The sequence below is a fragment of the Platichthys flesus genome, chromosome 21, assembly GCF_949316205.1.
Source record: "Platichthys flesus chromosome 21, fPlaFle2.1, whole genome shotgun sequence".
Classification (NCBI taxonomy): domain Eukaryota; kingdom Metazoa; phylum Chordata; class Actinopteri; order Pleuronectiformes; family Pleuronectidae; genus Platichthys; species Platichthys flesus.
Window position 1 is genome coordinate 13,568,644 of NC_084965.1, and position 14,960 is coordinate 13,583,603.

A 14,960-nucleotide genomic window follows, 5' to 3' on the forward strand; every position below is an offset into this window, starting at 1 on the left:
TTGTTTCTGTGCGGGGGGTTTAAGATGATTCCAAGGTCCCAGCACAAACAGGGGCTCTCAGAGAACACTTATTGTTTCTGTCATTAATTAGTTAATGTAATTAAAGTATTTATTAACAAGTTATGAATGAAATATAATTAGGGTTTATTTCTCCAGGATAGTCTTTTTGTTTCACACTCTCTCTGTTCAATGTGTGGTTCAGTCTTGCTTAATTTCCAGTCAGCAGAACAGAAGGTGAACTGTCCCTGGAGAAGCTGGCAGCGTGGGTCTTAGAGCTCTTGGTGTTTTTCAGTATCTACAATAAGTTGATGAGTGGTCTGAAATGGGAAGAGTTTTTGAGATGTGTGTGGGTGTGAGAGAGCGAGAGTGAGAGCGAGAGAGAGAGACAGAGAGAGAGCGAGAGAGAGAGAGAGAGAGAGAGAGAGAGAGAGACACTACTGCCCAACATCTGAAGTTGTTTACATTAACTTTTATCAAGTCAAGAAGGCAGCTTTATCCTGACGGACATGCAGCAAGAGAAGAAGGCAGAGGATCGATCCACTTCTTCTATAATAGGGGTCTCCAACCTTTATTCATCTCTGAGCAACTTTGAACATTTTAAACAGGCCGAGAGCTACTTGCGTCACATCGCTTACATTTCTTCACAAAGTATTTATCAGCTGAATGAAGCTACTATTTTGTACGTGTCTGAAATTGCAATACTGAAAGCATAACATCTGTTAAATGTCACAAAGATTATTACAAAGCTTATCAAAGATCTTCAAAGCTTTCACTGCTGGTGCATCACATCCCTGCAGCACATTGTTGAATTACTGAAACTCTTTTGGTGTCTGGTCTCATGAAAGCCATCTATGTTCCCCATGACTGTGCAGACTTTGCTGACAGTACTTTTTTCTATATGCCAGCAATTTAAAACCAAAGACTGTGTATAAAGATGGACGTCATGTTTCCATGGTCTCTTTGTTGCACAGAAATTAAGCTGAATGAAGCTTCCATCTTTTGCCTCTGAAGTTATCTGTAGCCAGAGTCAGTGCGATTAATGATACGGGGGGTGGAGTCCTCGTATCAAGGCCCTGCCAATGAGTCGTGTTCGGCCAATTGAGAGTCAGTCTCAGGTGTCAATCATGATGATTCGCTGCATTATTTATTTTTATCAAATGACTAATTATATTAAACTTGTTCAGAAAACTTAACGTTTGGACTTTCATCAATTTCAATTACCCTTCACTAACATTCTGTTTTATTACACCAATTTTTTTTTTTTTTGCTTTCTAGTCTCTACTCTATCCAATAACATTTAGGAGGTTCCGCCAGACAAATACTGCTGCCAGCCACCAGAGGGCATCGAGACAATTTCCCTTCCCTTCATTTTTGGGGAGCTTCCATGTCGTCCATCATTACTTGCAATCAATGCCAGCGTATATTAATAATATCTCTGCTCCCTGACAAATTCCTGGATGTATTCTGAATCCACAGAATTATTTATTGTTCTGTCTCTGTTGGGGTTAGCAGAATCGAATTCCACACAAAAGCCTGCAGACAGTGTTGTTAAATCAGGACAGTTGGCCAAATATAGACCTGAGGTATATTTTATTGTATTTCCCTCTGAATATTTCATCGATGGTTGATTCAAGTCAAGATTAAGGATTTCTGTCAAAACTGGGTTTCTCACTGATCCTGGATTTATCGTATGTGTCCACCAGATGTCCTCATTGGGTTTTGCATATTCATCTAACAATAACTGGTAAACCTTCTGAGACCAATCATTCTTCTTTTTTGCGCTCCAAATGCCCCTTTGGTGTATTAGCAGGAGATCGATTCGTTGCTGTAGATAGTAATTTTGATTATTCATTCAATGATTTATATAATTTTCAACCCGTCTATTTTCACCAGTGTGGCACATCTCAGTTTTCTTTCTATTACAAAGGAGCTGCAGGAGTGATTTTGACTGGGTCACAGTTTCTGATGAGGACCACATCGTATTTGTCCTTCGCCCACAGCGTTTCTGGTATGTCTGTAAGAAGAGGAAAAGTATCTGAGGGATTTGACAACATGATGTGAGAATGGAGATAGTCATCAACCACATATAATGATCGTGTGGCCGGAAAAAATTTGAAACTGAAAGCATTCATGCTAGGTGAATAAGTTATATCAGGTGGCGTGGTGGACTGCCAATCAGAGACAGCCTGAAATGATCTGACAAATGGTCCAAGATCCCTCACTGGTCGTCCTTAGATCTGGAGGGTGAGATGTGACGGCTGGAATTCAGAACGCAGAATTGTGGCTTATACTGGTCGGTGAGCGAAACAGCAGCTGCCCTCTTGGAACCGGACTGGAAGAGGTTAGACATCAGGGAATCATGTCACATGTAAAGTACAATGCAATGCTTTTAAGTGCATGAAATTGGAAAAAGAAGAAGTGACTTAAGGCCGTGACCTGGAGAGCAACTCAGTAATGACATCCATAGGCAGGAGCCCCTGATACACAAGCAGTGGCACATGAGCCATTTGGGGCATCTGAAAAGATGGTGGGGTTGAATGTTGTGTAACCGTCACCCCATCAGGAGAGGATACCAAATTGAGTCCTAAGGCAATCATCAAGTCCAAATGAGAACAAGGAGTGTAAAATTCCTCACCTCAGTCCAAAAGGTTTCACTGTTCAGACCTGCTGCTTCCCGCATGTCTGTTGGCAAAAATGTTCATGTGAAGATTTATCTCATTGTTGAAGAACATTTTTTCCACTGAAACCATGTGGGCGTGTCAGAGGTGCTGCCTCATCTTGATCACCATGAAATGTGCAGATACTGATAAGCAGTGATTTCCTAATAACAAATAAGGATGTAGATTCTCAAAATAATGACTCATTACTTATTCAACCCAAACCAATCATCAGTTAGTTTCATAATCATTACTTAAAATAAGACTTTCGAAATGAAAATAATGACAAAGTAAGTAACGAAATCATTATATTTGATATACAAGTCTGTATTTGGAGGTTTCTCACATACTGACTTTGGGTTCTCATAAAATTATCATGAATGTTCTTTTCATTCAACCCCACCTCCACAATATAGTGGTGGGACGAGAATGCCTCGTTCATCTCTTCACCCTTAGAGCTCCATCGCAGTGTTATCATGTTTGTTGGATGCCTTTCCACACAAACTGCTGCTGACGGAGAAATTCAGAAGATCTGTGCCAGCGTTAGTGGAAAACAAGATATTCCCTCACAGTTCAGAGGGCTTGTCTTTCATTTTGATGCTTTTGAAACTTTATGATCTTGAGCGCGTTATCTTTAATCAACTCTCCTCCTGTCTTAACCACAATAGCCTTCTTGAACCTCACCAGTCTGGTTTCAAGGCAGGTCACTCAACTGAGACTGCCCTTCTTGCTGTCTCTGAGCAGCTTCACACTGCTAGAGCAGCTTCTCTCTCCTCTGTCCTTATTCTTCTTGACCACTCTGCTGCATTTGACACATTGAACCACCAGATCCTTATTTCCTCCCTTCAGGACCTGGGTGTCTCAGGCTCTGCTCTCTCCCTGCTCTCTCCCGACCTCAATGACCTCACTTATCTGATAACTTGGAGAGGATCTGTGTCTGAACTTTGTCCTCTCACTACTGGGGTCCCTCAAGGTTCCGTCCTGGGTCCTCTCCTCTTCTCTCTGTACACCAACTCTCTCGGCTCTGCCAATCACTCACATGGCTTTTCCTACCATAGCTATGCTGATGACACCCAACTAATCCTCTCCTTTGCCCGATCTGAAACACAGGTAGCAGTACGAATCACTGCCTGTCTGACCGACATCTCTCAGCCGATGACCGCACACCATCTGAACATGAACAACTTTTCCTTCCAGGGAAAGACTCTCCCGACCACAGCCTGACTATTAACTTTGACAACTCCATGTTAACACCGACTCAGTCTTCTAGGAACCTGGGTGTGAAACTCGACAGCCAACTCTGCCTCACTGCCAACATAATGGTAACAACACATTCCTGTAGATTCATGCTGTACAACATCAGGAGAATACGCCCCCTTCTCACTCAGAAGGTGGTGCAGGTTCTGGTCCAGGCTATGGTCATCTCACGTCTAGACAACTGCAACTCCCTCCAGGCAGGTCTACCTGCTTCTGCCATCCGTCCTTTGCAGCTCATTCAGAAGGCAGCAGCTCGACTGGTTTTTAACCAACCTATATTCACACACACTGCTCCGCTCCTCCTCTCACTTCACTGGCTACCACAGGCTGACGCGTCCGCTTCAAAATATTAGTACTGCGTAACATACTGTGAACAGATCAGGTTCAGTCTATATCCAGGACATGGTTTAATGTCACACCCCAGTCCGTTCACTCCGCTCTGCTTTGGCCAATCAGCTCGTTGCTCCCTCACTGCGAGTTAAACACTCATCAAAATGATGACTGTTTGCTGTCCTGGCTCCTAAATGGTGGAATGAGCTCCCAATCGACATCCAGACAGAAAAAAGTTTACACATCTTCTGCCAAAAAATAAAAACATACCTCTTCCATCTATACCTTGAATAAAAAAAAAAACTAACAATTTAGTAGCACTTAAATGGCACTTACTTATAGCACTTTGTAGTTTTGCTTTATTTTTTAAGAAATTGTACTTTCTTGATTCATCTTGTTCTGGATTCGTACCCTCTGGGTTGAATGCACTTATTGTAAGTAGCTTTGGATAAAAGCGTCAGCTAATTGAAATGTAATGTAATGTAATGAAGTCCCACGTTCAACAGAAAGCAGAGAGGAGCTTTGAGGTTTTCACAGCCAAGACATACAGGGTGCAGACTGTGACCGGAACTGAGTACTTAATTTGTGTAATTGTATATGACAATGATTATTTCTAAAAATCCTGTCAACACAAGATGATACACTTGATCTTTAAGGAATGATCTCAGAGCTCTGCAATTCACCCAAAAATGTGTGTGACTTTCAGCCCTTGTTTTGCTTCATCGGGCTAAAATGTCCTGGTACACTGTTGTCGCTACTGTGATGGAAATCTGAAAATACAAGAGGCTGGAACACCAAATGTGTCTATGTGTATTTTAATAGGGGCTTTCTGCAGAGAGGATCAACACAGAGAAACACTGGGATCTGAGAGCGAAGATGGAGAACAGTCAAATGCAAGGATTATATAGGAGAGCTAGGGCTGTTTGTCTTTGCCAGTTCAGACTTGTTCTGTATGCACAGTTTGCCACAGGAATTAAAACACAATAAACGTTTTGAATACGTTTTCATTAGGTTTACGGACAGTCAAGAAAGGTCATTCAGTTCACCAACACTTCAAGTCATAAATGTCTTGGATGCAAAAACATACTCTTCAATTACAAAACAAGTTTCAACCATACTTAGGTATTTTCCACTACACTCTCATGCCAAGTTTCTTTCTACATCTCAAATTTCTATTTGAGAGTTATAGTCCAATGAGGTGCCAGCCAAGATTACACAATGGCAAGTAATAAAGAGACAACCAAGAATTCAATTCATTACTTTTGGCTGGCTGCTCTGTTCGGCGAAAAAAAACAGATGTTTATCCTCAGGAGTTGCACGAGATCAAAAATTTAAAAACAAGCAGACACATGTTCACCAGGTGAATAAAAACGCTCACTATTGCTTCCTTGGAGGTCCATTTGGGAGGAGAGGAGCATGTTCACGTCTGTGTTTTTAAGGCATTATCAAGTCAAGAAGGCAGCTCTGTGCTGACAAACATGCAGCAAGAGTAGAATACAGAGGACCCGATGGACCTCTATTAATGGAGCACAAACAAAACTCATCAGTTCAAATCACATTACACCAACATCTCTGTATGTTTAACAGTGTTACCCAATTCCAACATGAATCCACATACTGTATACTTGCTGTAGATCATACTGACTTTAACTTTTTTTAATAATTAAGCGATAATTGAATAAATTTGATTTGTTGTGCGTCTTTCAATGTGTGGCTTTTTTTTCTGTGCTGGTTGATGATTTGTAAAATAGCTGCAGGAACACACACTTGCTCCAGAAAGTCTTCACACACCTTCACATTTTGCACATTTTTTAAACCCCTATGTTTTCACCACTGTGGCACGTCTCAGCTTTCTTCCTATAACACAGGAGCTGCAGGAGCCTAAGCTATAGGTGGAGTGCCACTGCCAGACGGCAGACGTTACCTTTCTGCTTTCTGATATGTTTCCCGTTTAACAAAATGTATAAAAACCCTCCTTTTAAACTATTCGTAGCTGCACTCTGAAGCGTTTTTTCTGACTGTGTAAACCTCTGCAGGGCTTATAATTAAAACTCAAAGACAACTCCGGTCCGTGAAACTCTTTATTTCACAACTCAAGATTACATTTCTAATACAAAATGTGGGTGTATCAGAGGTGTTGCCTTATCTTGAATCCATGGAGATGATAAGAAATGATTTACTAACCAAATATAATGTTGTAGTATCTCCAATTATAATCTTTCTTACAAACCAATGATTAATTAATTTTATAAATTTTATAAATAAATAACTGCCAATTCAAAACCATTACTCAAAATAATGAATTTGTACATCAAAAAAATGATAAATTAAGGTATGAAATTATTACATCTGATACACAATGTGCAATAAGAAGATATCATCACATAAATGCCATGACAACAAATTCAAATAAGAAGAGTCAATGAAGAGGAGACAACTTTGCACAAGAGCAACAATTTTTTATTAAATCAATATAAGAATAAAAAGATGTCATCAAATGTAAAAATGTGATTTAAAAAAAGTCACTGAATCTGCAAACCATCAGGGACGGACGAAAAGTTACACATGAAAACCTGATTGAGGTTAGTAAACATTTATATGTATTACACTACATTAAATGAAATCAAGAATACATTCCACTTACTTCTACGAATGTTACTTTAAATGGTTTCAAATAGAACCATATTACATTGTATCCTCATTGTATCCTCCGCAGTGTCACTCCCCACCCTTCTCCCCTGCAGGTGGGTGGTACGCTCTATAACATCATGTGATCACTGACTAAAGGTGACTCCCCTGCTAGAAGAATAAAAGACCCTTCTCATGAGTTCATCGTGATTTAAGCTGTGATCAAGAGACGTGAAGATGTCTGTGGGAGGTGGACTCTCGGAGGTTCTGGAAGCAGATGGAAAAATCCAGTTGGTCTGTGACATGGTGAGTAGAGAAACTAGTATTCCTCTCTCTTCTTTGGGATAAATTCACACATGGACAGGGTTTGTGTTTTATTGTGTTGTTCTTGTCATTGTTGTTTTTGTTGTCACTTATTGGTGTGTAGGTGAGGACCGAGGTTGAAGCAAGGTTACGGAAGAAGTACGACATGTTCAAAGCCGAGACTTACAAGACGCAGGTTGTGGCCGGGACCAAGTACTTGATTAAGGTAGAAAAAGAAGAAGTCCTGGAGGACGAGACACACACATCACACAAAATAGCATCTTAAAAGTGAAAGATCACCCCAAAATTTAAATCCACTCTTTGTACACTCACCACTATGATGGTTGCAACACAGTTTACTTACTGATACTTACTGATATCCACTGAGGAGCCAGTGTTATAGAAGAAGATGACACAATGCTACTGTTTACAGGGAGACATTTAACAACTAGATGGTGCACTTAGTGGAACTGTTTTTCTCAGATGAGCAAAACAAAGAAGAACTCACATTCATCGGGTGAACACAAACTCTAACCCTTGTTTCCTTGCAGGTCCATGTGGGAGGAGAAGATCATCTTCATCTCAGCGTTACCCTCAAACTGCCATGTGATGATGGGAAATGTGTGCTGACTAACATACATCAAGACAAAAAACACCACGACCCCATTGAGAATTTCTAAAGGGACCACAAACCAGACCGTGCATCCTATCAGTGCCTACAGGCTGTTCAATCAAATAATCTAACATTAACCTGGCTCTGTATCAAACAATGTTACCCTACAACTAATTATATACTGTCTTAGTAGTGTAGCTCATGATGTTAGGAGAATGTCAACAAAAAATTGTAAGCCGTGAATTAATAAAAAATAATTTAAAAAATCTGATTTGTTCTTATTTTTGTTTCTGTGCGAGGGGGTAGGATGATTCCAAGGTCCCAGCACAAACAGGGGCTCTCAGAGAACACTTATTGTTTCTATTATTAATTAGTTCATGTACTTAAAGTATTCATTAACAAGTTGTGAATGAAATATAATCAGTGTTTATTTCTCCAGGATAGCCTTTATGTTTCACCCTCTATCTGTTCAATGCGTGGTTCAGTCTTGTTTGATTTCCACATTTTCCAGTCAGCAGAACAGAAGGTGAACTGTCCCTGGAGACACTGGCAGCTTGGGTGGGTTTTAGAGCTGTTGGTGTTTTTCAGTATCCACAATAAGATGTGTATCATCAACCCTTGATGAGTGGTCGAAATGGGAAGAGTTTTGACCGTGAGAGAGAGTGAGAGAGAGAGAGAGAGAGAGAGAGAGAGAGAGAGAGAGAGAGAGAGAGATATTAGTGACCATCCACTGTTTTTCTTACAAATAAATACCAATAAGCAGAATCAATAACAAGGAGCGAACATTGCACAACAGCAAAAACGTATAATTAAAGCTATATGTAGGAGAAAAAACAATGACATCACATGCAAAAATTAGATTTTCAAAAATGTCACTGAATCTGCAAACCATTATATGGGATGGACGGAAAGTTTAACATGAAAACTTGACTGAGGTTAGTCAACATTTATATGTAATACACTACAACAATTGCGCTGTATCTAGGTGTATAATAATTATAATAATAAACTAGTAGGTACAGGGGAGGTTTGGTACTTTTAACAGTACACTACAACTATAATTGATACTACTTCTAATAATAACAATAACATGGATTAACCTTTACAAACATGTTTAAATTAACCTTTTGTCTGAGGTGAACATTCCTCGTTCGTTACATCGACCGCAGACGCGCCTCGGACCAACACACATTGTCAGTGAAGAGGGGTGGAATTAATACTCAAAATCAATAATTCATACCACTTACTTCTACTATTGTAACTTCAAATGGTTTCAAATAGAACCATATTATATTTTATTCTCATTCGGAGTCGCCTTATTTGATTTATAAATCGGTGTATGACTCTGTTGAGCGCTCCTCTCCACCCCTCTCCCCTGCAGGTGGATGGTACGGCCCAAAACATCATATGATCACTGACTCACGGTGACTTCCTGGTTAGAAGACTAAAAGACGTTTCTCGTTATTTTGTCGTGATTTTTGCTGCGATCAAGAGACGCGAAGATGATGTGCGGTGGGACCTCTGAGGTTAAAGAAGCAGATGTACACGTCCAGACGATCTGTGACGCTGTGAGTAGAGACACCATTGTTCGCCTCTTTTCTCTGGGATCTATTCACACATGAACAGGGTATGTGTCACATTGTGTTGTTGTTGTTGTTGTTGATGATGCTGTTGTTGTTGATGTTGTAGATGAAGCCCCACGCTGAAGCAAAGGCAGGGAAGACCTACGAAGTGTTCACAGCCAAGTCGTACAAGACGCAGCTTGTGGCCGGGACCAACTACTTCATTAAGGTAGGAGAAGAAGAAGAACAAGTCCTGGAGGATGAAACACACACATCATAGAAAATATTATCTTTAAAGTGGAAGTATGAATTCATCTGCTGAACGCAAAATCTAACTCTTTTTTCCTTGCAGGTCCACGTGGGAGGAGATGATCATGTTCATCTCCGCGTTTACAAAAAACTCCCATGTCATGGAGAAACCCTTGAGCTGTCTGAGATGCAGCAAGACAAAAGCCACTCCGACCCCGTTGAGTATTTCTAAAGGGACCACAAACCAAACAAAGCATCCCATCAGTGCCTACAGGTTGTTCAATCAACTAATCTCACATTAACCTGGCTTTGTATTAAACAATGTTACCCTACATGTAATTATATACTGTCTTAGTAGTTTAGCTCATGATTTTAGGAGAATGTCAAAACATTTTTGTATGTCGTGACTTAATTAAAGAGAATTGATTAAATCAGAGTTGTTTTTGTTTCTGTGCAGGCAGGGCGGGGGGGGGGGGGGGGGGGGTTCCAAGGTCCCAGCACAAACAGGATTTGTTATTATTATTATGAATTAGTTCATGTAATTAAAGTATTTATTAACAAGTTATAAATGAAATATACTTGGGGTTTATTTCTCCAGGATAACCTTTATATTTCACCCCTCTCTCTGTTCAATGCGTGGTTCACACTGTCAACCCTTGAGTGGTCCGAAATGAAGAGAGAGAGAGAGCTAACACCCCATGGAAAATAAGGATACCCTTTTTAGCAGTTTAAACCTCTTCTTTTTATCCATATTATGACTGATATGTTGATGTAAAATTCACTGTGTTTAAAAAATGCTTACATAGTGTCCATCTATGTTGAAAAACAACGTCCGTCAGTAGCTTTGAGGACTTTTCCCGGCAGTTTGTTGGTTTAGGTTTCTTTCCGTGGGGGGTGATTGGGTGATGCCAGCATTATATTCTTCATAGGACCAAACATTTCTAGCTTCACCCCGAATACCACTCCATGCATTTGTAAAGCACTTTGAATAGTCTTATGTCTGTAAACTTGCAATACCTGTGATTTATTCTTCTGAAACCCAACCACAGTAAATCACACACACCCTGCAAATTCATATGTTGAAACTCATCCATTAAACCCACAAACACGAGTTCAAAAAAGCAACTGTTGTGTAATTGCATTGACTTTACTCATAGTCATGTGTACCGTGGGACTGATGTTCCTCTTTGTTCAGCACATGACTCTTTTTGTTCCCACAAACAAGCGTAACAAGTTTTGTTTAAACTTTACCTTGTTAAACCTCGGTTTACTTTGGAAGGTAAAAACAAATTCTCTTCTCTCATGACTTGTATTCTGTTTAACAAAAACAACTGATGAGGAAATAGGGATGTTATGATATATATATATTTAATGATAAATGTATTGAGGCTTCTATCAACCTTTCTCTCACTATTCAGAGCTTACTTGAGCTTTAATCATTTACCTAAACTACAGCAACTAAAATGGCTACTTTGCTATGCAGGACTAAATAAAAATTGTAATCTGCCCCCGAATCTTAATTATCTTATTCACAAGAATTTAATCTTTATTTTTACTCAGTTTCTCTGAGGCTGAGGTTTCACACATTTGTTTTGGCTCCCTCCAGTCTAAGAAACTGAAAATGTCTTGATCGCCCTCCGCAGCATATGTCCTGATCCCTGCCTCTTGCATGTTAGCAGATGGGACATGGACCAAACTAAAAAGTCAAAGTACATATTCAAAACATTTTTCTCAACTTTGGCGTCACACTGAGGTTCGTTCAAATGTTCATTTTCTATTAAATTTGGTTTTAATTAGTTATTTAATGCTATAAAAACAGAGTTAAACAACATGATTGACAGCTCAGACTGTCTTGTGAATGGACCTTGACATCGCAGCTCCACAAAATGATCACAACTGCGCAGACTCCGGCTCCAAATGACGTCCAAGGCACAAGACGGTGGCACCGATATCCGAGATATTTTGGAAGACGTGGAGACGGGTCGTCCCTCTTTTGAACAGTCTATTGTCTGAATTGAAACGGTGGCACAACAAACCACCTTCCTGCACATTTGCATTGGACAGCGAGGATTAAACTGTACCAATTATTTTCCTTTAGATGCAAAAAAGACAGATTCAATCAGACAGCCAACATTTCTCTGTCATTTAAAAAAAAAAACTCCTTTTGTACATGGTTTCTCATTAAAGAAGCACACAGGGGACAGTTTTACAGCGATGGTAATGCAATAACAATAATCACAGAGGAATATACTCTAGGTGTGTTGGAAGAGAGGTCAGAGAGGTCTGTCTGGTGAAGTGCCTGCAGGCAGGAGTCACAGTCTCAGCTCCAGTCTGGGTTTGAACCTCAAGTGAAGCAGCTGATCTCACTCAGAGCTTAATTTCACCTTCGGAGGCGTGTAGTGGATTCTACACCTTTCACCGAAAACCTGAAGAAAAGGAATTGGCAATCAATGACGTGTTGTGTGACGCTGTGTTAATACAGGGTGTTAACACTGATTATAGGGAGCATACCTTCAGACTTTGATCATTGACAACTTCTTCAACATTCAGTTCTGACTGCATCATCTTTAGCTGGAGGAAAGAGGGGGGGTAAAGATGGATAAGTGATAAGTGACACGATTCTGTCCCAAACTTCAATATTTTCGTAAAAAAGGGTTAACCAAAAAAGAAATAAAGGTCAGATAGTTAATATATTAAGAGTGAATATAAAAAAACTGAATATACATTGAAGTTACTTCTGGGATTTAGTATTTCACTTTTACAAAGTCTGGGACTCATGAGACACAGAAAATGGTAAAAATAAGAAGCAACAGAAATATTGTGACTTTTGGTCTGTAGTATGGGACAAACTGTAAAAACACAGGATCCTACATTTCCCATTATGCTAAAAAGTGTGGTCCATTAGATTCTCCTTTTCCTCACTTTGTTTTAAAGTCCAAATCTTTCGTTTGTAACACAGACTTTATCAAAAACGAAAAAAGTTTTTAGGCCCAGAGAGAAATAATCTTATCAAGCTTTTCAAATGCTGGAAACCTTTTTCAATAGATAACAGGACGTACTTTGGTCTGCTCCTTCCTGAGTTGTTTGAGGACTGCCAGGTCCTCGCCGTCTTTTGCCCTTTCCTCACGCAGCTGTCCCACCACTGCAGAGGTTTTGGCTATACAGGCCTTGATAGCTTGGTCTCTGCTCAGATGGGCCTCCATCATCTGTGTGGCGCACGGACAACAAAAGATGCATTGTGGCGGAAACTCTGGAAGAGACACTATGGAGGTCTATACTTCAGTCTCGGTCGTCACACTCACAGATTCATACAGCTGTTTGCATGTTTGTGTGGCATCAACTTTGCCTGAGAAGGAAACTGTGGGCACGGTGGTGTTCAGTCCGTGGACGATGCGGTCATCCATGTTGCGCATCACCTTCAGCACCTCCTGAGAAACACACAGCGGGACACAGAGACACCCAGGAGCTTCAGGTCAACTCCAAACCATCCAAAACAAATATATATGTTTTTGATTCAAAATGTATTTGTGGTGTGGCTCTGTTTTGGTGCACACAGCAAAGCAGCTGCTAAAAGCGCCCCCCCCCAGTATGAGCTTGGCCTATTGAAAACATGGGAGGGGATCAGCTGAGCTCTCCGATGCTACGTTCTGTATTTAATACATGAACATAACATAATCCCATATATGGTTAATATTTTTCTTATTTCATCTGTGGATGTTTATGAATAATTGTCCTCTGGAGAGACTGTGGCCTCTCGCACAGCTGTATGTCAGAATCCTCGGTGTAGAACTGCAGCTTCGTCATGTTAAAGATTCAACAGATTGGTGGAAATACTTATGAAAGCCTGAGGAGGTGATGGTGAGCACTCATTTGGTTTATTATACAATTTGAGACCGTTGTCCTATTTTATCTTTACTTGTACTTTCAGAAGTGAGAAGAAGTTAACACGCTCTGAATCCCATTATTACAGTGTTAAAGTTATTAGTGCTACTGACGTGATGTACTTCAACCACATGCAGCCACTTCTCTGATCGGACCCACATCGCAGTGATCATGAGGGTCACACCGGAAATACATAACACGCCGCCGGAACCTCCGAACAACAACGACCCGTACTGACACCATCCCGGGACACGATCACACAAATTGATAATCTCGTTGAAATTTACCTGGAACATTGAAAAGTCTTCACAGTTTAAAGTCGCACTGGGCGCCGCCATGGTGGACTGTGGGGTCCTGCATGGACTAAAAGCCAGAGGGCTGTCCAAGAAGGCGCCTGACTGAATATTGGGGATGTTGTGAAGCGCGTATCAAGGCTTCTGTTGATGACGTATGTGGTGACGTTCAAAGCCTCACGAGCCGGCCGTACCACGTGACTGAGTCAGGTAATGGTCCGCTGGTTTGGCGTGCGATTCGAAATATAAGGGACAGCGAAACGCAATAGATGTATTCAATTCTAAGCTTCAGACACCAGAGCCATGGTGTCAGTATAATCACTGCCTGTTTTGAATTCATTGTCCACTTGATGGCGCAGTAGAGCACATGAAGCACCATGAAGCTTCGGCTCATTAGTGATCCAATTGGAGGGAAATCGTCAATGCTTCGTGAAGCTTCATCTGGCCGTCACTACTGAATATACGTCATGTGTTTGTCAAATGTCGCGCGCATAGGGTCTGTTCCCATCGTCACCCTTTTCACGTGACTCCCACCTTTCTCCTATTGGTTCATTTTACTTAACCTCAGCCAATCTTCAACAATGTTAATGAAATGGTTTAACACAAAACTATGAGATCAGCCAATCTGAGTCAAAAGTTTATTATATTATCATTTTTTTCGAATGTTGAACAATCAACCCGAAACCAGGGAACCTGGAAAAAAAACATTAAATTTTTTAAAAGGCACTTTGCATAGAAGTTCAAGACCTTAAGAAGCATAGAGGAACACACAATTACCAAACAAATGGGATATTCCAGGCAGAAAAAAAGTCAATTTGGGCCATCTGCAATGACCGTTCAAGCACGCAGAAGCAAAGAAAGGGGAAAAAGTCAGAGGAACTTTTCTTCACAAGCTGATATTTGAAGGAAGATACAATATATTCTTCCAGTGCTGGATCTTTCATTTCCAATTCCAAAAGCACACTTACACCACTGTGCCACTTCTTGCTAATTTTTTTGAAAATGACTTTGTCAAGGCACGTCATCGTTTTTGGGGTGATCTCAAAATCTTCATCCTTGATTTCGACCCATATTTTCTCGACCAGACGCTCGATGATGTTGTTTGGTGACCTGAGAGTGTTCAACACCTTTGCGTTATTAAAGATCCTCGAAACCACCTTCATAACAATTATCCTGAGACGTGATT

At 40.5% G+C, this 14,960-nt stretch overlaps 3 protein-coding genes and 1 long non-coding RNA gene across 5 annotated transcripts; 2 read left to right on the forward strand and 2 right to left on the reverse strand.

Annotated features, from left to right (window-relative positions):
• Positions 1-453: 453 nt before the first annotated feature.
• Positions 454-4,268, reverse strand: LOC133932398 (uncharacterized). Of its 2 annotated transcripts, none has more exons than XR_009911947.1 (2): positions 4,042-4,268; positions 454-2,682 (listed from the first exon to the last, which is right to left on the reverse strand). It is a non-coding gene; the product is annotated as an uncharacterized LOC133932398 (long non-coding RNA). The 2 variants fall into 2 exon arrangements; XR_009911946.1 differs by having other exon boundaries at positions 3,061-4,268.
• A 2,754-nt stretch (positions 4,269-7,022) lies between these two features.
• LOC133932965 (cystatin-B-like) lies at positions 7,023-8,056 on the forward strand. Its single transcript, XM_062379884.1, has 3 exons — positions 7,023-7,178; positions 7,300-7,401; positions 7,727-8,056. Exons 1-3 carry the CDS (start codon positions 7,110-7,112, stop codon positions 7,853-7,855), a joined length of 300 nt encoding a protein of 99 aa, XP_062235868.1. The 5' UTR covers positions 7,023-7,109; the 3' UTR covers positions 7,856-8,056.
• A 1,132-nt stretch (positions 8,057-9,188) lies between these two features.
• On the forward strand, positions 9,189-10,035 carry LOC133932966 (cystatin-B-like). Its single transcript, XM_062379886.1, has 3 exons — positions 9,189-9,356; positions 9,478-9,579; positions 9,703-10,035. The coding sequence occupies exons 1-3, from the start codon at positions 9,291-9,293 to the stop codon at positions 9,829-9,831; spliced, it is 297 nt and encodes a 98-aa protein (XP_062235870.1). The 5' UTR covers positions 9,189-9,290; the 3' UTR covers positions 9,832-10,035.
• A 1,330-nt stretch (positions 10,036-11,365) lies between these two features.
• On the reverse strand, positions 11,366-13,925 carry mix23 (mitochondrial matrix import factor 23). The gene is made up of 5 exons (XM_062379861.1): positions 13,769-13,925; positions 12,902-13,027; positions 12,659-12,805; positions 12,111-12,170; positions 11,366-12,025 (listed from the first exon to the last, which is right to left on the reverse strand). The coding sequence occupies exons 1-5, from the start codon at positions 13,817-13,819 to the stop codon at positions 11,963-11,965; spliced, it is 447 nt and encodes a 148-aa protein (XP_062235845.1). The 5' UTR covers positions 13,820-13,925; the 3' UTR covers positions 11,366-11,962.
• Between the last annotated feature and the right edge of the window lie 1,035 nt (positions 13,926-14,960).

Bases quoted from the DNA above. Each gene is read 5' to 3' on its own strand.
- LOC133932966 (XM_062379886.1), top strand. From the start codon at position 9,291: ATGATGTGCGGTGGGACCTCTGAGGTTAAAGAAGCAGATGTACACGTC. The intron at 9,357-9,477 runs GTGAGTAGAGAC...TTGATGTTGTAG, and splicing joins TCCAGACGATCTGTGACGCT to ATGAAGCCCCACGCTGAAGC. The intron at 9,580-9,702 runs GTAGGAGAAGAA...TTTTCCTTGCAG, and splicing joins GGACCAACTACTTCATTAAG to GTCCACGTGGGAGGAGATGA.
- mix23 (XM_062379861.1), bottom strand. From the start codon at position 13,819: ATGGCGGCGCCCAGTGCGACTTTAAACTGTGAAGACTTTTCAATGTTC. The intron at 12,806-12,901 runs GTGAGTGTGACG...TGCGCCACACAG, and splicing joins GCAAACAGCTGTATGAATCT to ATGATGGAGGCCCATCTGAG. The intron at 12,026-12,110 runs GTATGCTCCCTA...CCTTTTCTTCAG, and splicing joins TCAATGATCAAAGTCTGAAG to GTTTTCGGTGAAAGGTGTAG.
- LOC133932965 (XM_062379884.1), top strand. From the start codon at position 7,110: ATGTCTGTGGGAGGTGGACTCTCGGAGGTTCTGGAAGCAGATGGAAAA. The intron at 7,179-7,299 runs GTGAGTAGAGAA...ATTGGTGTGTAG, and splicing joins TCCAGTTGGTCTGTGACATG to GTGAGGACCGAGGTTGAAGC. The intron at 7,402-7,726 runs GTAGAAAAAGAA...GTTTCCTTGCAG, and splicing joins GGACCAAGTACTTGATTAAG to GTCCATGTGGGAGGAGAAGA.